Source organism: Camelus bactrianus, chromosome 22, assembly GCF_048773025.1.
Source record: "Camelus bactrianus isolate YW-2024 breed Bactrian camel chromosome 22, ASM4877302v1, whole genome shotgun sequence".
Classification (NCBI taxonomy): Eukaryota; Metazoa; Chordata; class Mammalia; order Artiodactyla; family Camelidae; genus Camelus; species Camelus bactrianus.
Genome location: NC_133560.1, coordinates 30655153 through 30679841, shown reverse-complemented (window position 1 = coordinate 30679841; position 24689 = coordinate 30655153). Strand labels below are relative to the sequence as shown.

General features: G+C 59.5%; 1 protein-coding gene across 2 annotated transcripts; it reads right to left on the bottom strand.

Annotated features, from left to right (window-relative positions):
• Window positions 1-1530: 1530 nt before the first annotated feature.
• On the bottom strand, window positions 1531-20700 carry BTBD2 (BTB domain containing 2). Of its 2 annotated transcripts, XM_045504096.2 has the most exons (10): window positions 20312-20700; window positions 10659-10778; window positions 10085-10291; window positions 7493-7649; window positions 6329-6434; window positions 5986-6183; window positions 3607-3799; window positions 3392-3479; window positions 2884-3030; window positions 1531-2578 (listed from the first exon to the last, which is right to left on the bottom strand). In XM_045504096.2, exons 1-10 carry the CDS (start codon window positions 20683-20685, stop codon window positions 2417-2419), a joined length of 1752 nt encoding a protein of 583 aa, XP_045360052.2. In that variant the 5' UTR covers window positions 20686-20700; the 3' UTR covers window positions 1531-2416. The 2 variants fall into 2 exon arrangements, with proteins under 2 accessions (XP_045360052.2, XP_074207333.1); XM_074351232.1 differs by lacking the exon at window positions 10085-10291.
• Between the last annotated feature and the right edge of the window lie 3989 nt (window positions 20701-24689).

Sequence of the window (24689 nt, the reverse complement as noted above, 5' to 3'; positions counted from 1 at the left end):
TTCCTCTTCCCTCTCTCTGTGTCTCTGTGATTACAGCGAGGCTCTGGCGGCTACCGAGCAGTCTGCTTTCGTGTCCAGTCTGCCGCCCTCACCTTTGACCTGGAGAGTGCAATCCACTTGCTTGCGGTGCAGTTGCGGTCCACCTTCCTTTGCCTCCATCTGTCTTTTGTCTTTATTTTCACTTGGGAGGGGCAGCGAATTCTAGTTTGGTAGTTCTTTCTGTTTCCTGGCTGCTTTTAAGATGTTTCCTTTGGCTTTCAGCAGTTAGATTATATGTGTTTTTGTTTTTAATTCTACTTTGGGTCACTGGACTTGTTAAATATGTAGATTGATGTCCTGACACATTTTGGAAGATTCTCAGCTACCTCTCTTCGCACGTAACCTTTGCCCCACCCTCCCTCTTCCTCCCCTCGGTGATGCAACTGCCACGGTAGGCCTTCTGACCGTCTCTCAGGTCTCTGTGCTGCTCTCGCGTTCTTCTCATTTTGCTTCACCTTGGATACTTTTATTACCCTCTGTTGTGGTGTCCAGGCTACTGTTGCTCCTAGCTACCAAGTTCATTACAGATAATGTATTTTTCAGTGCTAGAATGTCTAGATACAGATGTTCCAACTCTGCTGAAATTCTCCATTAAGACATCTGTTTTGTCCATCATTTTCTCTACTATCTTGAATGTATGAATTCTCTGATAATCTCAGCTCTGAAGTGGAAGCATGTGGATCTGTTTCCATTTCCCCTCTCACTCTGTAGTCTGGGTGCGGGCCACTGCCATGAGCACGAGTCGAGGCTGGTACTGCTGCCATCTCTCTCCAGGGGGCCGTCACGTGTTCCTTTCCGCAGGGAGACAGTCGCCATGGCTCACTGTGACCCGACCCGGCCGCAGGTCCTGGACTGGGACGCAGCTGTCTCTGGGGCTGTTCTGTAACCTCGCTGTCTTGCTGCCAAGGCTGTGCTTCTGCTGCTCATGCCCACCCTCCACAGCTGGCCCAGCTGTGCCCTGGGCCAGCACCACCTGTCCTGTCCTCCTGAGGAGGCAGCCTTGAACCACAGTGGCCCCCAGGACAGGCTGCTCTTGGGGCTGCACTAGAAGGCCTGGCCACCTGCCCCTCGGCCCCTCTCCCAGGGCCAGCCTGCAGCGTGGCAGGCCTCAGGGCAAGACGTGGGGCCTGAGGGCCAGAGCTCGGGGTGCAACCTGGGCCCCTGCTGTGTGCCACATGCAGCCCCAGCTCCAGAGGGCAGAGCCCAAGATCCCAGCACAGCTGAGTGCAGTGGGGGCCCCCCACTGCTGGAGAGCAGCAGCACAACAGGAGGCCCTGAGGTTTCATGTGGAGGGTCCCTGTGGCAGGGTGGGTGGGAGTAGGAGCCGTGCGTGATCTGGAGGCCGTGAAGCTGAGACAGCTCCTCCCATGGGCCCCCAGCCCAGCCAGGCCCCCAAACTGGGGGGGAAACAGCTGCAGAGAGAAGGGCCAGGTCTCCAGCTCCAGGGCCCCCCACCGCCGGCTCCGACGGGAAGCAGCACGTGGGGCAGGATGGTGTGTTTCTTTCCTTTATTTAAAAAAACATTTTGGGGTGCGGTGTGAGGACACACCTTCCATGGCTTTGGGGAAGACACAGGTTCCAGGTGGAGACACTGGGATAGGAAAGGGGGCAGTACCTGGGGGCCGGGGAGGGGCTGGCCCTCCAGCACCTCTATGCAGAGCGCTCTGGAGGCTTGGGAGGCAGGGGCAGGGCTGCAGGATGCACGGGCGGGCAGGCCAGCTGGGACTATGCCCTCCCAGCTGACCTGCAGTATCGCCCCTCCCAGGCAGACAGGGTTTGCCACCCCATCCTCATCTGCAAGGGCTGGGAAGGGCCATCCAGAGAGGCTGGACAGGAATGGCCCTTTGCTGGGTAGGCCTGGGCCTGGCAGGAAGCCGGCCTGCGGGACCGCGGGAGAGCTCAAGCCTGCGTCTAAGGGGCAGGTCAGGGTGGCCTGAGCATCCCCAGTGAACCAAACAGGATGTGAGCCCCACCCCCCTACACAAGGGGCCCCGCATGAGGTCTCCTAGCAGAGAAACGGGCATCCCGGACGCACCGCCATGTGCAGCTGAAACACACACGGGGTGACGCCCTACACAAATCCTGTGGTCAGGCAGCTGGGCAGGCGACCCCCGGCTCAGGGCGAGGTCAGGCCAGCCCCGCCCCCCCGAGTCCTGAGGGACTGTCCCCCACCACCCCGGCCACCTCCCGGCTCCCTGGAGCAGGCGGCCAGCTGGCTGCCCCGCGGTGGAGTGCGAAGACGCCTCCTGGTGCCTGGGAACGTGGCGGGGGTGCCCGGCAGCAGGGCGGGGCCCAGCGCGGCGTGGGATGGGATGGCCTACTTGTGCTGGGTGACATCGGGGCTGTGGCGTCCCCGGGCCGTGCGGGGCCCAGCAGCCTAGGTGTAGAAGATGACCTCGGGGATCTGGCCGTCCTCCACCGACGTGCCGTTGTTGTTCCCGGCCGCGTAGCAGAAGGTGAAGCACGTCTTGGCCCCCGTCGTGGGCGACTCGTGGGTCACCTTGCGCAGGCCCTTGGTGCCATAGTGGGAGTCCGGGCCCTGCGTGGGGTGCGGGGGGACCCCAGCAGGTCAGGGAGGAGGCCCAGGACCCCAGCTGGGCAGGGCAGCAGGCCCTCCATGGCCTCCACAACGTGGCTGCAACCCTCCCAGCCCCATCACGGTGGGGGGGGGGGAGTGGACTGGGAGTCAGGGTAAGAGGTCAGGGTGGGGATCCTGGCTCAGGTTTGGGGGTCGGAGTCAGTCTGTGGTTTGTGGTTGGGGTCCTGGGCTGGTTTCAGGGATCGGGGCCAGGTTCTGGGTAGGGGTCAGTCAGGGTCCTGGTTGGGGGAGCACATCAGGCCCACCTTGAGCGTGGCACAGGCGGTGTAGTTGACGTTGGGCAGCACCTCCACCGGCTCCTTGAACATGACTCGGAAGGTGCTGGCCGAGCCGTCACAGCTGAAGCCCGTGTCGTTCTGGCCCAGGACCGTGTTGCTGTCCGTGTGGATAATCTGCAGGGCAGGAGCCGGACACAGCTCACCCCGGGCGCCCCTGCCCCGCCCCCCACAGGACCCGGGGAAGGCGGACCGAGGGCTGAGCCCCAACCAGCCCTAGGCCAGCGGTGTGGGGTCCAGCTCGTGACCCTCAAGGAGGAGACCAATGGGGGATGGGGAGGCATCGTCCTGGGTCCCGTGGACCCCAGAACATTCATTCTACCTTGTGGGAGACACGGGACAGACCCCTGACAAGGAAGGAGGGGGAAGGATACGGAGCCGGGGAGGGTTGGGAAGACATTCGACCTTAGGGAGAGGTGGGGGGTGGGGAGGGAGGCGGCGGCAGAAGGATATGGGGGGGCTGGAGGCGGGGCGGCACCTGGATGTTGACTTGGTAATCTGTGGGCCCGTGGATGGAGCCGTAAAGTCCGAAGCCAACCACGAAGATGCGCTTGTTGACGGAGAACCTGACTCGGTCAGAGGAGGAAGATGCTGAACTACCTGAACCATCCCTGCGGGAAGGCAGCCCGGCCCTCCCCTCCCAGCAGGAGGCCCGCAGAAGCCCTCCCAGAGCGCCCTGCGCCCCGCGCCCACCTGATGCGGTCGCTGGTGCCGCTGTAGCCCCAGCGGCTCTCCACCTGCTGGAAGCGGTTGATGCTGCACTCCTTCCCGCGGAGGCAGCAGCGCGGCCGGTCGATGAAGTCCACGCGCGGCTTGGGGTTGACCGTGAAGTGCAGGAAGAGGCTGACCACCTCGCGGTCCACGAGGATGCCCGACTGCGCGGGCCCTGCGGGCACAGGGGGCGGGTTGGGAAGGCCTGGGCGGACCCCCAGGCGCGCGGAAGACCGGCGTTTGGGCTCCTCGGCCTTTCAGAGCAGAGGTCGATCCTCTGGAAAACAGCACGGGAACAAGCAGCGCCCGCGGGGGGCCGATGCCCTTCTGCTCGCCGGGGAGCGGTCTGACGCAGACCCGGAGCCAGTGCTCTGATTCGCTGGCTAATTGGGCAGAACTCCCCAGTCTCCACCTGGGACCACCGATGGTCCACAGAGCACATGCTGCCCTGCTCGTCCACTGGGGCACCTACAGCAACAGGGAGACGCTGCCCCCAAACAGGGGACCCGTGGTACAGCGATGAGACAGCGAAGGGAGGCCACGGGGGGTGGGCCTTACACGCCCCCTGCCCGCCCCACCCCACCCCAGCCCCCAGGACAGGGCTCCCGCCAGGCCTCCAGGACCCGGTCCTCATTTGACAGGAATCACTCATTCACCAGCTTTGAGCTCACTTCTGCCGCAGGGCGGCCACAGCTCACAGCCCCCGCACCCCACACGCACAGATCTTAGCAACGGGAGCGAGATTTCCATGGAGCACGTGAATAAGTGAGATACAAAACTGAATCCAGACATGAACCACTTTTTTAATCTCCGTATGGAAAATGCAGAAGGGAAACTCCATCAGACCTCAGCCGGGACATGCTCAGCCGCACGAGTCTTTTGGCAAGTTTTTTTTTCAAACTTCTACATTCTTGTATTTTCAAGTTAAACAGAACAAGCAGGAGAATCCTCTAGGACACACTGAGTGACAGCTGAAGCCCCGTGGGCACCGCCGCAGAGGGACAAGGCCACAGGCCCAGCTCATGCCGAAGGACAGACACACACATCCCAGGCGCCGGCAAGCTGGGGGTGGTTGGTGGCTATTCGGCCTGGGGGGCCCTCGGGAGGCGTGGTGAGATGGCCACGGGTGGGGGGATGGCACTCCAGGAGGTGGTGGCGGTGTCACAGGGGCCTGAGACCCCAGGGGGCTCTGGTGGCCAGGTGGGCTGAGGGACTGTGAGGAGAGCGGTTCTGGGGGAGCAAGCAGGGCTGGAGAGAGAGGGGCCCAGCAAGGCTCCTGTAGGCTCACGTAGCCTGGCCTGGGGTTCTCACCTGGGGGCACTGGGAAATGTCTGGGGACATCTGTGGTTGTCATGACTGAGGGACTTCTGGCATCGAGCAGGTGGGGACTGGGAGGCTGCTCCACACCCCCCAGGACGTCCCACAGAGGACGACCTGGCCCCACGTCTGCAGCCCCCCGCTGTGCCCCCAGGCCTGGTACTAGGGAGGCGCCAAGGCTCTGCCAGATGAGTGACTCCCAGAGCACAGAGATCACCCCAGCACTGACGTAACACTGCGACCGCCAGCTAAAACGCAGGACACCTGGTCAAGTCTGAATTTCAGATCTGTAGGATAAATGTCTGCCAGCTGCACATGGGAGATAACACTAAAACCTCGTTTCTTGGCTGTTGTCACTCAATCTGGCGACCCTAAGCCCAGGTGGGAGCAGGGGCAGCACGGACCCAGGAGAGACAGGGCAGCTGCGGGGCTGCATCATGGAGCCCCATCCAGAAACTTCCAGGCCAGTTTGGCTCCAGGACCACGGTCGGCACCAGCCATGAGACTGACAGAAAGGGGAGGCCTAGCCCCAGTGGGTCCCAAGTTGGCCACAGCCAAGACAGGAGCATTCCCATGGGGTGGGAGGCAGGGTCAGGGCCACCCGGACCTGGGCCCGAGCCCCCAAGGCCCTGCAGCAGTGGCCCCCTCAGCTCCAGGCACTTCCAGCCCTTCACGGGGCTTGTCAAGGACGATGACGCCAGAGCCTGGCCCCCAGGAAGTGCACCCAAGACAAGGACCCCCCCCGGGCCCTGCACACTCACGCACGTGCCTGGATACACGAGACGCGGGGGGAAAGGAAGGCGGGGACCTGGGAGGGTCAGCGTCTGTGGGTGACTCCAGTGTGACACTCTCGAGCCTGGGCAACCTCTCCCCTGGACACGGCGAGTGTGTTGTCGGCACAAAGAAGCTGGCGGGGCTCTTGAGGTGGATGCAGCCGGCCCTGACCCACTGTGGCCGGGCCAAGGGACACGTGACTGAGTCACACTGGGGGTCCCTGGGGGTCTTGCTCCTCCAGAGCAGCGGCTCGGCCCCCCTGACCGTTACCTGCAGCGAACTCCTCGATGGTCATCAGCGGGAAGCGGATGAGGGCCAGTGCCTTGCCCAGCACCTTCCGCTTGTTCTCGGGCGTCACCTGCAGCTGCTGCCGCTGACACTCGGCCTCCGACCAGCGCACGACGGCGTTGAACAGGCGCACCTCCCGGATGCCCAGGGTGTCCCGCTCCAGCACGGCCACCAGCGTGTCTGCAGGGAGGGGCCAGCAGCCGTGTGGGCCCAGCACTCTGGCCTCCGCTCGGCCCAGGGAATAGGCTGGGCCAAACGGAAGGCGGAACTCAGGCTGGCAGGGCCCCTGCAGGACAAGCCGGCCGCCCCGGCCCAGCAGCCTTACCCAGGTCAATGTCCGTGAAGCCCTCTGCCGAGATGGCGTCGGCCGTGTTCTTGTCGATGTTCTCCAGGCACAGGCTGGCAAGCTGTGGCTCGTCGAAGAGTCTCGCCTGTCGAGGGAGAGCATGTCAGCACAGCCCCAGGCAGACCCTGGCTTCAGACTGGTCCTGGCTTTCAAGTTGGGGGTGGGGGGTGGGGGTGCCGGCACAGGTGTCAGCCGAGGCGCCAGCGGATTTTCTTCCTTATGGTTCACAGTAACCAACGGCCTGGGCGGGGGTCAGGTGACGTCTGCTCCAGGCCTGCACCTCTCAACTGGGCACCTAGAGGTTCAGGCTGGAGACGGGCCCTGCCCGCCCACTCCGGTCAGGCAGGAGCCCTGGGGAGAGGGCCAAGAACCACCCGCAGGACACGCAGTGCTGTGCCTCTGACGGTCCGGGAACTCGCACAGGGGACAGGCAGGGCCAGGGAGGGAGAAGATTCTGCTTCCATGTACCCAAGGAAGCTGTGGGGCAGCTCCACCCCCACCCCCTGGGGCCGACTTGGAGGCCGGGACACCTCTCACGGTGGCAGCTCTCAGCAAATGGCCAAGAGTGGTTCCCGCATGACTGGCCTGGCTCTGACCCTTCACAGCGACTCAGTCAGAGCTGAGGCCCAGATACCGGACCACTCGGGGCCGCCCTGTCCCTGCGACTCTGCACCTGGCCTCCCGGCACCCCGCCACAGCCAGTGGGACCCTACAGCAGGGAAAGGGGCCCCCTCTGAGAAACCTAATAACGCAGTGTTTTTCTCCCCACACCTGACCCCCGCAAAAAGGCACCAAAACGCCAACTGGAAACTTTTAGCCTAATTAGTGTAGCGAAGCCCGTCAACAATCTGCACTGAACGAAACCCACCTAGAAAGTCACCGTGTGCCACCAGGGGAGGGGCTGGAGTCAGGGTTAGCGAGGTGAGGGAGACACTCACCCGGGGGCAAGATTTACCAGGGCGCCCCAAACTCAGATCCACCCGGATGCGTCCTCCCCCAGCCAGGTCTGGCGACCTCGCCCGCACACCGGCGCACCTGCGCCCTCGCTCAGACTCAGCATCTGCGCGGGGCCGGCTCTTCGCCCTCGCCCCGCCCCTGCGCCCTCGCCCCGCCCCTGCGCCCTCGCCCCGCCCCGCCCCGCACCTGCGTCAGCAGCATGAACGCGTTGTCCGCCCGCAGGTTCTTCTTCAGAAATTCCACGCAGTGGGCCTCGAGCGCGGGCACCGCGTACTTCTTGGCGGTGTACAGCGTGGTCATGACCGTCTCGGGCCCGATCTGAACCTCGTCGGAGTACAGAAACCTGGCGGCGGACGGGGCGTGAGGACAGCCGCCCAGCCCCCACCCACGGGCCCAGAACAAGCATCTGTTGCCCTCTGACCTGCGGACAGGACCCCGCAAAGGCTGTTACCCGGGAAAAGCTGCGAGGCTCAGCAGATTCACGATGCCAGCACCAGGAATCGTGTCTGCACAGCAGGCAGGCCTCTGTCCCACGGGATGGCCCCGCGCGTGGCCCTGGGGGGAAGCCCCTGGCTCCTCCGTGGGCACCACGGGATTTGCCCTGGGAGGCAGAGAGGCTTTCACAGCCCCTGACTCGGCCGTGAGGCTGACTGCCACGCTCGGCCACTTCAGGGATGAAGTGCCACCCGCCACCAGCCCGACGCTACATGTGGGTCAGAAGTCCAGGGTAGATCACAAAACCAGCGGAAGAATCTTGAGGCCTGGAGAAGCCGGAACTCTGGCCACATTGGTGGCAGTGCCTCAAAGGCAGCTGGGGGCTCCCAGCCCCATGCCCCTCCCACACACACCCGGTGCCCAGGAGAAAGGAGGCCATGCCGGTTCACAGCAGTACAACCCACGCAAAACAACCAGAGTGTCCCACCCGGCGTCTGGAGGAGCCCAAAGAGCAAATTCCTGGAAGGGGTCCCCTCTCCTGGGACTCAGCCCCCCTGAGAACGCACCAGCAGCCGGCATAGCAGCAGCTGGTGTCCTGTGGGGTCAGGGACAGAGAATGACCACTAAGTCTGCAGTGCCGGGGAGGCCCTGTAACGGGGAAGCCCAGGACGCCTGCAGACGGGGTGGCGGAGCCCCTCACACCGACGGAGACAGTGTCACCCTCTCAGGAGGGCAGCCACGGTTGTCAAAGCCCAGAGATAGAGATGGAAACAGAGATAGGGAGAGAGACAGACAAGGAGACACAGGGACAGCACAGCCTTCCACCCTAGGTCCCACCAAGGTCAGTCTAAGGCAGGGTCTGGCTTACTGCGACCTGTCACCTGTTTTTGGTTTGGATTTCTTTTTTTTGCATGACTTTCAAATTTTTTAGGTTTAAAAATTATTGTAAAATACGCGTAACATAAACTTTACCATCTTAACCATTTCTAAGTGCACAGCTCAGCAGCGTTAAGTGCATTCACACTGTTGTGCCACCATCCCCACCACCGTCTCCAGAGCTTTCTCATCTTCCCAAACTGAAACTCTGTCCCCACGAAACACTCACTCCCCAGCCCCTCCCCCAGCCCTGGCCCCACCGTCCTACTTCCTGTCTCTGTGGATGTGACTCCTCCAGGGACCTCCTGTGAGTGGAATCACACAGTGTGTGTCCTTCTGTGTCTGGTTCTCTCACTGAGTGTCATGTTCTCCGGGTTCATCCACGTTGTAGCAGGTGCCAGAATCTCCTTCCTTTGTAAGGCTGAGTAACATATTCCACTGTGCTCCACATTTTGTTCGTCTATCATCTGTTCACGGACACTTGGGGTGTCCCCACCTTGTGCTGCTGTGAACACAGGTGTGCAAATGTCTCAAGTCCCTGGTTTCCCTTCTCTCAGGATGCACCGAGGAGTGGCACTGCTGGAGCACATGGTGATTCTATGTTGAGTTTTTTGAGGACCCTCTGGACTTTGCACAGCGGCTGCCTCATTTCATGTTCCCACCGGAAGTGCACAAGGGTCCCCATTTCTCCACATCCTGGAGACAACTCTTGTTACTTTCTGGGTTTTTTGTTTTCTAAAAATAGCCATCCTGGACGGTATGAAGCTTCTCTCACTGGTTCTGTCACCTGTTTTGTAAATAAAGCTTTCTCGGCACACAGCCTTGCCCACAGTTTGGAAATCCTTGGAGGTTGCTCTGGCAGTGGGAGGGGGAGGGGCGTGGAGACAAGAGCCCCCAACCCTGCAGGCAGCCTGCCGCCCCTGGTCTGAGGGGACCTTCTGAAAAGTTGCAAAAAGACAGAGGATCAGCCCACAGGCGTCAAGGATGTCACATGGAGGTGACTGGAACCAATTCACACCCAGCGGGGGACTGTGAGCACCAGACAGGGAAAGGAGACAGGACATTGCGGGGGGGGGGGCACACGATGTAAACCGGCTGGCCTGCGAGGCCCCGCTGCGTTGTCCCTGAGATGAGGGACACACGCCCAGTGCATTTTGTTCCCTACGCTTCTCAGTACTCTCTCTTTGTGAGCCAATACCATTTCTATAATCTGAAGGGGAAAAAATTAACTCGACGATTAAAAAGCTATTTGCACTGCTGGGATAACCCTTAAAGTCACCCAATCTACGCCAGCGCCTCGGGAGAAGAAAGGGGCCTGGCGGGGCGGGGCGCCGGCCTGGGGGCTCCGCCCACCGCCCCGCCCCCGCGCGCGAGGCCCCGCCCCGCGCCCACTGCGCTGTCCTACAGCGCTTGGGAGACGAGACCTGCAACTCAAAACAGTACATAGATGAAATTTTAAATTCTTACATTAGGTTACTCCTTCCAAAACTCCACTGACCACAGAGGATGAAAACTGAGGGACCTCCACGCGCTCCCACGGGGCCGGACCCTGAGAGCACGGTGCTCAGGGAGAGAAGCAGACACAGGAGGACACACAGCGTGAGTCCACGGATGTGAGGCGTCCGGAACAGGCCAGTCCCCAGACACGGGGAGGGGGCTCCTGGCTGCCAGGGGCTGGGGGAGGAAGGGGTGTGACTGCTCATGGGGATGGGGTTTCTTTTGAGGGCATGTTCTGGAATTGGGCAGAGGAATTGGGCACAACTCTGAATGTACTAAATGCCACTGAACCGTACACTTTAAGTGCGTGAGCTGTGTGATGTGTGATATGTGGTATGTGGTATGTGAATTACATCTTGATACAAAAAACACAAAAACAGATGTGGGGCAGGGGCCTCCAGAGCCCACCCCTCACTGGGGAGGCGAGTTCTAGGAACCTCTAGAAAGCTGGGGGCTCTGGACGCCACGTCACCAGGGGTCTGTATTTTTTAAACATCAGGCTATCGGTCCCGCACCCGCGCAGCAAGGACCTGGGGAGTCTTACTTGAGCAGGGCCAGGAAGGCAGCGGGCTCAACGTCAGGCAGCTCGATCTCAGTGGACGTGGTGGCCATTCCCCCGTTGAACATGGCGTCGAAGACAGCGCTGCCCACGGCCAGCACGAACCTGTGTGTCATAGAAGCCCCTGGTCACCTGCTGGTGGCCCACCAGTCCCTCTTCCCCGAGCCCGGTGGGGTGGGGGCCGTCGGGGACCCCAGGGTGTGTCAGGGAGGGTCCCCGCAGCTGTGGCTCCCCTGCCAGCACCGCAGTGGACGCTATGCCCGGAGCAGCCTGCAGTGGATGCTTCCGGAAGGAAGGCGCCAAGGAGCAAGAAGGCAGTGGAGGTGGGTCAACAGCGACAGAGGCCAGAGAAGCAGAAGCACTTCCCTGGGACAGAGGGCTTAGGGCTCTGCCAGCTCCCACTGCACCTGCGCTCTGGCTGGTGCCCACTCCCCCTTCACTCCTCCCTCCCTCATTCACTCCCCCTCCCTCATTCACTCTCCCCCACCATTCACTCCCTCACTCACTCCCTCGCCTGCTCTGCACACAGCTCCCCTGTGCTCGGGCCAGAGCATGGGAACCCTGGCCTTGTTGCAGGGAGGCGGCCATGGGTCCAGCGCACAGACAGCCTGACAGTGGGGTAGAAAGGAGGACACAGGGCCGTGGCAAAGCAAGGGTCAGGGAAGGCCTGGTGGGGACAGGGGAACCGGGCTGAGTCCGCAGGGAAGGGCGTCAAGGCCAGGGGAGCATTAGGAGGCGAGTGGCCTCGCGGAGGCCACTGGGGTCTGCCCTTCATGACATGCCCACTCTGTGCTGCCCACCCACGGTCCCCAGGGCCTGCCTCCAGACAGCGTCCCCCCAGAGGCAAAGTCAGCCTGGGGCCCAGCTCAATGGCTGCCCCTGCAAAGCCCCTGTCCTCTGGGTCTGCAAGGCCCCTGCATCACAGCCCCTCCCAGGGTCCCGACTGTGACACAGGCAGGGCTCTGAGCCACCACCCTGACTTGGAAACCTCTGGAACTGGCAGATGGGGCAGAGCCAGCCCCTCAGCCCACTTCCTGGCCTCTGCCCAGTGCTGGGGCGGCCTTCCCACAGCCCCTAGTGAGCAGTGCCCTCTTCTCCCCGAGAACCCTCTCTCCCCCACCTCCCACCTCCTTCTCCATGGTGGGACGTGTGCCTCCGGGCCCTGCCAGGCCCTTGTCTCGTCCCCAATCCGGCCCAGGGCTCACGAGCACCCCGAGGGCCAGACCCAAGCCAGGGCCAGGTGGGAAACTGAGTGACATGGGGTGAGCAGTGTCCCCAGCATCACGTCCACCTGGAGCGTCACAGTGGGACTGCATTTGGAAGTCGGGTCTGCGCAGGTGACACCAGCTAGGATGAGATCGCCCTGGTCCAGGCTGGGCCCCAGCACAGTGGCTTGTAAGGGAGCTTTAGACCCACACATGGGGAGACCGGAGCAAGGTGGCCATGAGCCCAGGATGCCCGGAGCCCCTTGAAGCTGCACCCCTGGGGCACCCGGAGGGAGCCTGGCCCTGCCACCCCTGGCTCTTGGACTTCAGATTCCAGAACCAAGGGGGGCCTTGGGGTCTTGCCCAGCCACCTGTGGTGCTCTGCTGCGGCCGCTGCAGGACGCCCCTCCAACTCAGCTCGCAGCCCCACCGCATCCTCGGAGGCCGGGTCCCGGCCCAGAGCTGTGCTCCCGCACGTGCTGAACAAAGAAAGTAGCTTCCTGTCCTCCTCTCTGCCTGGATCTCACACGGCAGCTTGACCTTCTGCGGGGAAAACCTCCCCCAAAGGTTCACTGTCAGGAAGAGTCGCCCAGCTGGGCCTGGTGTGTCTGTGTGGAGCCGGGATGCCAGACGGTCACACACCCCCAGAGCCCTCGGCGGGTGCAGTGACAGCCCCAGGACCGGCAAGGCCCGGGTCCGAGGGGCTCGTCTGATCAAACGCATGTTTCCTCCACCCACAGCCCTGCTTGCCCGGACCCTTGGCCACCAAGCCCGTCCCCGCAGGGCCTCTTCTATCCATCCTCAAAACCGTGTAAACATAGCAAATCAAAACCACAGCAAGGCACCACCAGGACCGCCAGCTGGAATAAGAAACACAAGCAATGGCAAGAGTCACCAGGGATGTGGAGAAATCGGAGCCCTCGTGCACGGCTAGTGGGCACGTAAGGTATGTGGCCGTGGTGCAAGCCAGGCTGGGGCTGAACACAGAGTGGCCACCTGGCCCAGCAGCGTGTGCCCAAGAGAGATGCACTCACGTCCACACAAACCCTGTGCACCAGTGCTCCCGGCAGCACAGCCCCCAGGTGGCCGAAGATGGAAGCAACCCAGCGTCCACTGACAGGCGATGGACACACACAGTGCGGTCCCTCTGTGCAAGGAGTGCCAATCAGCTTCAACAGAAGGAGATTCTGACGCAGGCTACAACGTGGACGGCCCTGAGGACAAGATGCTCAGGGGGAGAGCCAGACACACGGGACAGATGCGGCCTGATCCCACTCACAGGAGGTCCCTGGGGGAGTCGCATCCACAGAGACAGGAAGTAGATGGTGGGACCAGGGCAGGGGAGGGGGAGTCGGTGTTTCATGGGGCCAGAGCTGCAGTTTGGGAAGATGAGAAAGTCCTGGAGACGGTGGTGGGGAGGGCGGCACAACAGTGTGAATGAGCTTAACGCCGCTGAGCTGAGCTCTAACGAGTGGTTACGATGGTGAATTTATGGTCTGTGTATTTTACCACAATTAAAAAAAATATTTTCAATTAAATACTACCCTGAAGGGGAGGAGAAGAAAAGACCAGCTACGTACCCTTGGGAAACGGGTTACAGGCCAGAAGAACTGCACCCAGAGTCTGTGCTTCACTCGGGAAGAGCACTCTTCACGGGTGAGGGTTACTCTACGCACTTGGTCTGCGCCACCAAGCAGAAGTGTGGAGAGTAAGAGCCGGGGTTCTCATCAAGGGAGAAGAGAGTTAGGGGAGGGGAGGGGAGGCTGGAATGAGCTCTGCAGGGCTGAACCGGAGTCAGAGGACTCAGGATGATCTCATGGCTTTCAGTGGGTGCATGGATGGAAGGGTGGATGGAGAGAGACCGAAGTGAACAGGGGGATGTGTGTGTCAGTGCACTTCCTCGCTCCATCTGCTCAGACCGTCTCTAACCATCAACACCCCAGCAGCCCTGGGCACACTCAGAATGCACACCTTGGCTGCTAAATACCACCTTCCACTAAAAGGACCCAGGCTCCTTCCAGGGCTGGGGCTGGGCAGGGGAGGTGCCACAAAGAGCCTGGAGGATCTTGTGGGGCCAGGAAGTAAAGAAATGCTCCCAACGTGAGGGGGAGATGCTGAAGGGAAGAGACACAGAAGCCAGCTGTTCGGACTCCCGACAGCCAGACCTGGGACCACAGGAGCAACCAAATGACATTCCTACCAGATGGTGACCCACACAGTAACACAGACATCCACGAGCCGGTGAGGATGGAGTATGTAACTCGAGGAATGTGTTAGGGCTAAGGAACAGCTCTTCCTTTTAGAATTCCAGTTAGCAAACGCAGGAGTTACAGAAACAGGCACTCATCATACGGCGGACGCCAGCGTAAATGACCCTCTCCAGCAAGAGCCACCAGCCCACGGTGCTGCACCAGCGCACAAAGTAGGAGGAAAGCGGGGGGTCTGTACAGTCCCAGAGTATCCCTCGGGGAGGGTGACATCCAGGGGGGAACTTACCCCAAGGCCAAGACTCACGTCACAGGAGATGGGACAGAGGGACGTCAGAGGCTCCTGACACAATACATGGAGAAGGACACACACCAACGTGTGACATCCAGACACACAGAGGGATGAAGGCAGAAGACAGGGAAAGCCGGAGACCGCCGGAGAGCCGAGTGCCTGCACTCACAGCAGACACAGCAGACGGGGAGGCGAGGAGCCTCCCTGGGGAACGGAAGTTTCCTGTGAACGGAGGGTCAGGACACCAGCAACAGGTAACGATGAAAATGAACGCGAAACAGGGTCCCCAGGTACACAAAGCAGAAACTGAGGACAATGGGACAATCTACCCATTATCATTGGAGGTTCCGATGCCTCAGTCTCCAAAACGGACAGAACAACCTAGCACCACCGGCCGGGACACGAGCCTGAGGCCGCATGGCCAGCCCAGCGCTGCGGGACCTCCGCCGACGGCGCGGGAGGCAGGCTCCCCTCGAGCACGCCGGCCCATTCTCGGGGGCACGCCAGCCCGAGGCCACACCCAGACACGTGGAAGCCCTGAGAGCGGCCACACACGGAGGAGTTCAACTCTACACCAACAACAGAAAGACATCGGAGACGTCCCCAAGTATCTGGAAACGGACCAACCCTTCTAAGCAGCCTTCGGGTCAGAGAAGGAACACAAGGGGACCTAGACAGGCTCTTGACCGGACTGAAAATGCAAACACGGCTCATCAGAGTGTCAGGGGTGCAGCCGCAATAGGGCTCCGAGGCGCACGGCACACACGCGTCAGTACAGACCTGAAGTCCGCGGGGTGCGCTCCCGCTTCCAGGACCTGGAGGATGAAGCGCAAGTCCGACCCAAAGCACAAAGGGAGCAACAGACGTGCGAGCAGGAATCTCTGAAACCGGGGGTGGGAAAACAGAGCCAGACCCACGAAGCCGAAAGGTTGCTCTCTTAGGGGGAAGTCAACCATGGCGAGAACTTTGGAGAGACTGACCAAGAAGAGGGAGAGACACAGGTTACCAAAAACACGGCTGAAAGAGGGAGCACCACTACAGGCCCTAAAGTGCTCGAAGACACGGACTGTCAGAACTCACGGAGAGGGGGGAGCCTAAGCAAACGGGGAGCAAATAAGTGAAGCAGGAGTGGAACCCCCCCCCCCACGGCAGGGAGGGTGGAGCACGTACGCAAGGCCCTGGGTTCAATCCCAGTAAACAAATAACCCTAGCTCCCCCTCCCCCAAAAAAGTCTTCCCACAAAGAAAAGCCGATTCCCAGGGGAACGCTGCCAAGCACGCCAGGAGAGGTAACACCAACGCTGCACAAACTCGTCCCGAGAGGAGAGGCGGGAACGCTTCCCAGCTCACCTCTGAGGCCAAAGACACCGTGGAGGCCGGGGCACCGCGAGGAGGCCACCTGGGAGCACAGCTTGGCAGTTTCTTAAAATGTCATGTACAAGCGTCACCCTGTAATTCCAACATCCAAGCCCTGAGTATCTGCCCAAGAGAGGGAGCGACGCCTCCACACACAGGTTTCCACACAGCCGTTCACAGCCGCATCACTCCCCGTCGGGAAAAGCTGGGAACAACCCAAACGGCCCCTGACGGGGGACTGGAACAGCCGCGGTCCACCCATGCAGTGGAGTTCAGCAGTGACTTCCTTTAGCAAGAAACAGAAACGCGCTGCTGATGCCAAGTCGTGGATGGGCCTCAAAAACAGGACACTAAGTGAAAGAAGCCAGACCAAAGCCCACAGATTCCATCGCTCCCGTATGAAATTTCTTAGAACAGCGTAACTAGAGACGCAGAAAACAGATCACCGATGGCCCGGGCTTCGGGGTGGGAGGAGGGCTGGTGCAAGTGGAGACAGGGGCCTTTCGGGGTGACGGCAGCTCCCCTAGGCTGGGCGCCACCGGGTGTCCCACCAGTGCAGAGACTCTCCACACAGCCCACTGTCAGATCAAACAAACCGGACTCCAGTCAAAGCTCTCGGTAGCACCCCCCACCCAGACTTCATGGACGCTCTCAGAGAACAAGGAATGGAAAGAAACTTGTTCTCTTGTTAAAGAGAATTTGTCAGAGACCAGCATCAATGCCCACATTTAACTGCAAACAACATCTCTGACACGGAGCAGTGCCTGGATGGTCGGAAGTGCAGCCAGAACAGAGAAAAACACGAGGCAGAAACACGAGTGGGAAAGAGAAACTGACTGCCCATGCCGCGATTCTCTCATCTGAAATTCTAAGACTGCCCCGTCCAGCGTCACTGCTGCTAGTCACACAGGGCTTATGTAAATCTAAATTAAAATTAAGTGAGATAGAAGATTCAGTTCCTCGGTTGCGAGAGCCACACTTCAAGCGCTCAACAGCCACGTGTGACTGTGGCCAGGCCCAGAGAGCACAAAGCTAGAACCTTCCCGTCGTTACAGAAAAGCCTACTGGGCAGCGCCAGACCACAGAACCAGCTGAAAAATTACCAACACGAAGACGGCTTCAGAAGAACTTGTTCGCATCAGATAAAGATACATAAGCAAGAAGTCTATAGCTCCCCAGAAGGAGCCAGCTAGAAAAAAAAATGTAACAAATTACTCACAACAGAGGAAAAAAACAAAAAATAACTAAGCAAAAACTCCACAGTGAACACGCACAAGCTACTTGAGAAATTACACCACTTTCCTAAGGACACACAAACACGCCCTGGATACACGGAAAGAGCCGTGTTCCCAGACAGACTTCATATTCTAAACGATCAGCTCCCCCAAACTTTGGGAAGACCAGTCCGGCCGGGAATCAGTAAGGGGAGAGCTGGCCAATCACAGCCCTTGGACCAAATCTGGCCCATCACTTGTTTTTGTAAATAAAGTTTTATTGGCACACAGACACGCCCACGCATGTATGTGTTGCTCCATCTGTGCTGCTCTGGACAGTTAAGCAGCTGGGGCAGAGGCCGCGTGGCCGGCGGCAAGTCTTTACTCTCTGGCTCTCGACACAAATTCGCTGGTGCTGCGCTGGAGGGTAAGGTCCACAAGGACAAAGAGATGTTTTCTGGCAGCACCATTTCAATGGCTGCTGGAGGAAAGGAGGGACGGACGGATGGGTGATTGATTCTGGAAGAGCTAAGTGTGTGAGACTAGATGAAAAAGTCCTGACAAGGAGTAAGACTGGGAAGAACACCCTCAGCAATTCTCGAAACACACCACAGCCACAGTCATCAGAAGCCGTGCTACTGGGCTAAGCTCGCACAAGGAAGTGGATGAAGGACAAGGGACCCCGGACACAGGCTGCTCCACTTCCTGGACTTCTCTGCCAGGCTGAGCTTTCTGTGATGAATGTTTTCGATGCTAATGTCGTAGGGCCGCCAGCAGGGCACACGGCGCTTCCCTGAAGGTGCTCAGCATTCCCTCCGAGGGGGCCCGTGAGTGCACACGCTGGACTTGGCCAGGTAGGGGACAAGGCTTTCCTGAGTGCCTGCTGTGCGCCAGCTGTTCTCCTGGGCCGAGGGCGGGGGCTGCAAAGTTAATCTTGGGGGGGGGGGCTCCTAGTGAGGCCTGAGCTTGCCTAGACCCGGGCCAGCGCCTGCCACTGTCACAAATGCCAAGCCAGACCCCGGCCCTCTGATGCCCCACGCCCCCGGTCACCATGCACCCAGAGTCATGACCACTCTGAGCCTCACCCAAGACCACCTCCCATGTGGGTCCTGGGAGAGGGCGGGTCCAGACCCCATGGCCTTCCTCAAAGTCAGCGTGAGCTCCTCCCCTACTCTGCTTTTTAAACTGTGTCCTCAGGCTCCTCCCATGACTGTCTGGAAGACTGGCAGGTGTCCTGCAGGATGTCCCCAAGCTGGGTTTATCTGTTATTTTCTCCAGTTAGACCAGGTGCACTGGTTTCCTGGGGCTGCTCTGCCAAAGTCCTGCAAACTGGGTGACTTGAAACAACAGGAATTTATCCTCTCACGTTGTGGGAGGCCACACGTCCAAGGTCAGGATGTCACAGGGCTGTGCTCCCCGCAGAGGCTCCCGGGGAGGGTCCTCCCCCCTCTTCCAGCTCCTGGGGGCCCCAGGCCTCCCTTGGCTTGTGGCTGCGTCCCTCCAGTTTCTGCCTCTGTCATCAGTGGCTTCTCCTGTATCTTATAAGGAGAAGGAGACTTGTCACTGGATTTAGGGCTCACTGAGAAAACTGAGGATGGTCTCTTTCTGAAACTCTTATTCACATCTGCAAAGACCTTTTTTCCAAATTACGTCCCATTCCCCAGTTCTGGGTGTCAGGACGTGGACAGGCCTTCTTGGGGGCTACCATTCAACCCACTACACTGGGGTCATGGGTTTGGGGCGAACACACTGAGGTGCAGTGTCCTTCTCATCACTTCCACTGGCGGGGCCCTGACCCCCCCCCCCCCGGACATCACCCTGAGGCCGCCCTCGACCACCTAGCTAAGTGGCATCTGCCGGGTTTCCTTCCCCAAGGTCAGGTTCCAGTCTACTCTTCACACGCAAGCTCCCCACATCCAGGCCACCCAGGAGGGAGCTGGGAATTCGGTCCAGCCAGGCAGAATGAGACACATCATTAGGAATTCTCCCATAAGGAAGTTCCGTCCCCTCCCCGCTCCCGTACGTGTTTTATCAGTGAGGCTGAGGGGTGTTTATGCTCTGGGTTCTGTCCCCAGCTTTGTTTTAAGACAGCCCGTCTATGGGACAAGCCCCGGGCCACTGGGATAAGCGGTTCGTTAGGTCACTGGATCCATCCTCCCAGCCACCCGGGGGAGGTGGTGTCTGAGTGGTTGGTCCTGAGTCACCGCGGGGAAACTGAGGCACCTCAGAGCCCAGATCACCCACTGGGCAGTCAGCTACCTGACCACTGCAGGCAAAACCTCAACAACACGTATGAAATAACCACCCAAAGGCTGAAAAGAAGACAATGAACTAGAACCTCCGACGGGGAGGTCCATAGAGCAGGAATATGGGACGAGAAAGACACAGGGCGGCCCATCAACCAGCAGCCTGCTCCCGGCAGGAGGCCCTGGGGACCCAGCCGCAGGCCTGGGACCTTCCTCGGACAGGAATCCAGACAGAGCTGTACATAAATAACCAAGAAAGGCCAGAAAGAAGCCTCTTGAAGGCACAAGTTAAAGGCTACATGTCCGAAAGGTGGGGAGGACGCTCACTGCAGGTTGAGGGACACTCCAGGCAGACTGACAAGAACCCCCCACCAGCCCCCTCCCTTGACAGAACCTTCCCCAGCACCCCCAGCGAGCAGGATCAGAGGGACCAGCAGTGGGCAAGGTGGGGTCTGACATCAGCCCCACCCCACCCGGGAGTCTGGAGGCTGCGCCCTGGAGACTAGCAGAGGAATGGGGCCTGGACCAAAAACACCCTTCTTTGAAGAGGAGGCTTGGGAGCTGGGGGGTCAGGGAGGGGGGATGTAACAGAGCTTGGGGGGGTCACTGGGGGTCCTGGGTTCACAAGGTGGGAGTCAGGTGGGGCTCTGGGGGTCACAGTCCCAGAAAGATGGGGCACTCGAGGGAGGAGGGCACTGGGGCAGGATGGCAGAGCCCAGGGCGGAGGAAGCGGAGGGAGACAGCAGTGTCTGGGGGTCCTGTGGCTGGCCAGACTGAACTTTGCAGGGCCTGGAGAGCCCAGCAGGGGTGGAGGGGTCACAGGGATGCTGGAGGTGGAAGGTCACTGGGCTCAGGAGATCCTGGCCAAGGTGGCAGGGTCAGGGGTCACAGAGCCAGGGGTCTCCAATGGGGGCGAAGGGGTAGGGGGTGCAGGACCAGGATTTGGCTAATATCTGGGGTACCAGGTGGATGGGAACCTGGCAGGGTCGCAAGGCCCAAGGCTGGTGGGGCCCCGGGATGGTGGGTCCTGAGAAAAGCAGGGTCCCAGGTCCAGGGGATGGCGTGTCCCGGGGATGGCAGGGTCCCGGGGAGGTCCCGGGTCCCGGGACGGCGGCCCACCTGTGCGCCGGGATGCGCTGCGCGCCGAGCCCCTTGCCCACCAGGAAGTGCACGTCGCAGAGCACCTCGTTGTTGAAGAGGAAGGCGAAGCGCTCCTTCACCGTGGGCTTGGTGGCCTGCCAGTTGTAGACCGGCTCGCGCAGCAGCGCCGCCGCCCCCGGCTCCTCGGCCGCCCGCTCTCCGCCCGCCGCGGCCTGCGCGCCCGGCCCGGACACCTGCGGGGGCGGCCCGGGGGCGGCGGGGGCCGGCGCGGCGGCGGCGGCCGCGTTGCCGGGGGCCGGGGCGGCGTTGGCGCTGGGCCCGGGGCCGCCCCCCGCGCCCGGGCCGACCCCCGGCGGGCAAGACGCGCGCCCGCCGCTCCCACCCGCCGCCATCTTGTCGGTGCGGCGCCCGGCGGGGCGGGGCGAGGCGGGTGGGGGCGGGGCGGCGGGGGGCGGGGCGGGTGGGCTGGGGAGGAGGGAGGGGGCGGGGCGGGGGCGAGCGGGAGGAGACCCGGTGCCTCAGACCCTGGGCCCCGCCTCCAGACCGCTGGCCTCAGACAGGGGCCCCACGTGCTAGACCTCATACTTCAGACCCGGGGCCCAGACCCCGGACTCCAGATCCTTTACCTCGGATCCTGGATCCTGGATTCTAGATCTCTCACTTCAGACCCCGGACCCCGGGTTCTCGATCCTTTACTTCTGACTCCGGACTCTAGATCCTTTGCCTTGGACCCTGGACTCTGGACCCCAGATCCCTGACCTCACACCTCGGGCCCCAGATTCTAAATCGCGAACCTCAAACCCTGGACCCCATACACTAGAGCCCAGACCAGGAACTGCAACCCCAGACCTCAAACCTCAAACCCCTGACCTCAGATTCCAGATCGCCAGCCCCAGATCCTAGATCCTCAGTCCCGGGGGCCCCAGACCTCAGACCCCAGGCTCTGGATCCCAAACTCCAGACCTCAGATCCCCAAACCCAGAACCCAACCCCAGCCCATGAAACCCAGATCCCAATCTCTGACCCAGGACCCCCAATTCCAACTCCAGGTCTGACTCCAGAGTCCAAACTCCAGACGTGGGATCCTGGACCCCAGCCCCCAGCCCCAAGTGGTCTGCCTGCCCAGTGGAGGGGACCCCACTGCACAGAGGGCTCAAGGCACGATCCCAGAGACTGCCTCCGAGTGCAGGGGGTGCTCAGTGCACCCAGACTCAGCAGACACACAGGGCCCTTCTCTGGGCTGGGTCTGGCTGCCTGGGGTGGACAGAGCTGGAACCCCGAAAAGCTGCTGCACCCACCGTGGCTTATGGCCTGACTGTTTTGTTGAGGAGGCACATGGAGCTAGGGGCAAAAACTGGAGTCCCTGGAACAAGCTGGGGGTCACAACCTGGAGATGCAGCCTGAAGGTTGTAGGGGGGTTACAACTTCAGGGGTGCAAGAGGGCAGCCTGAGGGAGGGCTTCCTGGAGGAAGGGTTGCTGACCAGTGACTCAGGGTCGGGAAAATGAATAGGCGGGGCAGGGGTTGGGGGAGCCTATTTCAAGTCGCAGAGATGCATGAGGCTGGGCAGATGGGGGGCGTGAGGGGTCAGCAGCTGGTCAGCACAGACCCGGCCCCACAGGCACGTGTGGGGTCCTCCTCCAGCCCCTTCCTGTGCCTGGGACTTCAGTAACACCTGTGATAATTTAGCATCTCAAAAGTGGTGGAGACCCCCAGGGGTCTCGGGCCTGGTTGGTACCGTGGAGAAGGGATTTCTGCGTGAGGGAATTCTCCGTGGACACCCAGGAGAGCCCCAGGCAAGACAGCCCGTCTCCGCTTCCAGTCTCTGCCCGACTCCTGGGCCGGCTCTTCCCTCCAAAGCAGACCCTGAGCCCGCCCCTCCCCAGAGCCCCACGAGGCCTGCCTTCACCAGCGTGCAGCCTCTGCACTTAATTTACTACTCTGCTGTCACCATCGTGAAATGTGTGATAATTTTTTAATAAGGGGCCCCGTGTTTTCATTTTGCACTGTCCCCCTGGAATTCTGCAGGGGCGCAGGCCCCACTCCTCCTTCATCGTCATCTAAAACTGCCCAGCCCTCTCCCTACAACCCCCAGCCCCAACCACCTACCCTTCCTCACATGTTTTAAAATCTAGTCTCCTCCCAGCTTAAACCAGGTCTCTGGAAGCTCTGCTTAAAGCCCTCCAGGGACCCCCTCATTGAAAGCCAGACCCCTTCATCTGGGGACATCCTCTACCCCAGGGGTAAGGACCCAGTTCTGCAGACTGCACCAGCCCTCTGGGCTCAACACTTTCCAGCCCCACCTCACAGGAAGTTCTCCTGTCCCATGTGCTTGGCCTCTAGAGTTTATAAGATCCCACCTTGCCGGCCCGCTGCCTCTGCTCCTCGGGGTGAGGCATTTACTGAAGGCCAGATAGTACAATGTTATAGCCACGAACAAACATGTCCCCAACCAGGAGATACATTGCTTTCCAAAGACTTTTTTTTTCACTCTAAAAGTACTATATAAAAAATAAACGCGGGGAGTGGTGGTAGGCGTAGCTCAGTGGGAGGGCGCAAACTTAGTTAGAACGCACGAGGTCCAGGGTTCAACCCCATCACCTCCTCCAAATATAAATAAATAAATTAGCCTAATTACCTCCCCCTCATAAAACAGAAGGAAAAAAAATAATAATAAAACCAGGAACTTGGAAATGCCAGGAAAATACAGGAAAAGAACACGAGTACCTTCTATCACCTGACTACCCAAAACTAACCAGTCATAACACTTTAGTGTATTTATTTATTATCTTTTTTCCAAAGATAGAATCTTTTTACATCATTTGGCGAGGGACTGTCGGCCTTTTCATGTGGGGATGCGAAAAAACAGTACATCCTAACAGAATCAGGCTGCGGGAAGAGAAGTAGCGGCTTGATAGACTGAAAATCCTGAATCTCGTCTTTTGAGGATTATTATGAATTCACGGCATTCAGACGAGTCGTCTCCTGAACTGGACATTGACGAATCATTTTTGATGAGGGATAGCTGCAAGGAGGCCCCTGGGGGCCTTCAGCACCCCGGGAACTTTAGGAAGAGCATCCCTTCTCTCTGGTAACGAGATATTCCCCGTCCATGGGCACATTCCCTGCCCTGAAACATAAAACCAGCGGTTCTCCAATGAGCCCTCATTCTAGGGGTGGGGAAAGTCCTGACGAACGCATTTTGGATATGGTGGGCCCGTCGCTGATTACTGCGCACAGATTTGTGATGGAAAACTGATGAAAGTCTACTTCAGTGCTCAGGTAGAAGTAACGTTTCAACAACTGCGAGCTCGCCTTGCTCTTTCTAATTTAGCTCTAACAGTACTCCGTATTACCTGCCCCAGCAACACAGCCTGCCTGCGGGCCAGGCCCCGGCCACCACCTGTCTTTGTAAATAAAGCTTTATTGGGACATAGCCACGCCCATACGCTGACATGTGGCCGACAGCCGCGTCCCACCTTCCAGGGCCGATTCCAGTAGTTGCTGCAGAGGGGCCAGCAAAGTGGAAAATGAAAATATTTACTCTCTGGTCCTTTACAGAAAACATTTGCAGATCCCTGCTCTAGAAATGCCTCACCCAAAGTCTAATTTTATTTTTTTCTTCTAGCATTTGGTGACCCACATAAGTCTCTGAAGATCCTATTAGAACGTGTGTAATTTTTTTCTTTTCTTTTCTTTTTTCTATTCTTTTTAGAATTTGTGTAATTTCTTATTCCTCTTAGCTGTCGGCATAAAATAGAAGTCCAGGCCACGAGAGTAACAGCAACATATTTAAAACAACTGCTGGTTAGGAAGTAAGACCTACGATCACAGAGGCTGTCAGGACGAGTGCGAATGACTCGCCGCTGATTGGGTCAGAGACCGGGCATGTGACCCGTCTTGGCCAATGAGAGGAGAGGAAACCCTGCGGGGGGGGGGGGGGGGGTGCCGATCATCCAAAGGCTGGAGGCTGCCTGGCTCGGGGCTATTTATTCTGTAAACTAATAAATCTCTTTATGGAGTAAAGCAGGCTGAGTCAGGTTCTGTGACCATAGGCATGTAACTGACCCAGGTGCAGCTGACCCTGGTGGCCTCCTCTGAACACCTCCCGCTAATGACGGACAGGGAAGTGACTGTCCTTGCTTCTGTTATAATCATCCCTGACGCCCTGTGGTTATTTGCAGTCGTCCCACGGTATCCTGGGGGTATTGGCTCCAGGACCCCTTTGGATACCAAAATCCGATGATGCTTAAGCCTCTTACATAAAATGGCAAAGTATTTGTACCTGACCTATGCACGCATGATACACATATCACTTCTAGACTGCTTACAATACCTGATACAATGTCAATACTGCGTAAATAGCTGGCTATGCACAGCAATTTTTTTATATTTTA

Excerpts from the sequence above, each read along its gene's own strand:
- BTBD2 (XM_045504096.2), bottom strand. The coding sequence starts at position 20,685 with ATGGCGGCGGGTGGGAGCGGCGGGCGCGCGTCTTGCCCGCCGGGGGTC. Across the intron at positions 10,292-10,658 it reads GCCTTCCTGGCCCTGCTCAA|CCCCTGGCAGCCAGGAGCCC; the intron begins GTAAGACTCCCC and ends TTCCTCCCCCAG. Across the intron at positions 6,184-6,328 it reads CTTCACGGACATTGACCTGG|ACACGCTGGTGGCCGTGCTG; the intron begins GTAAGGCTGCTG and ends CCCTCCCTGCAG.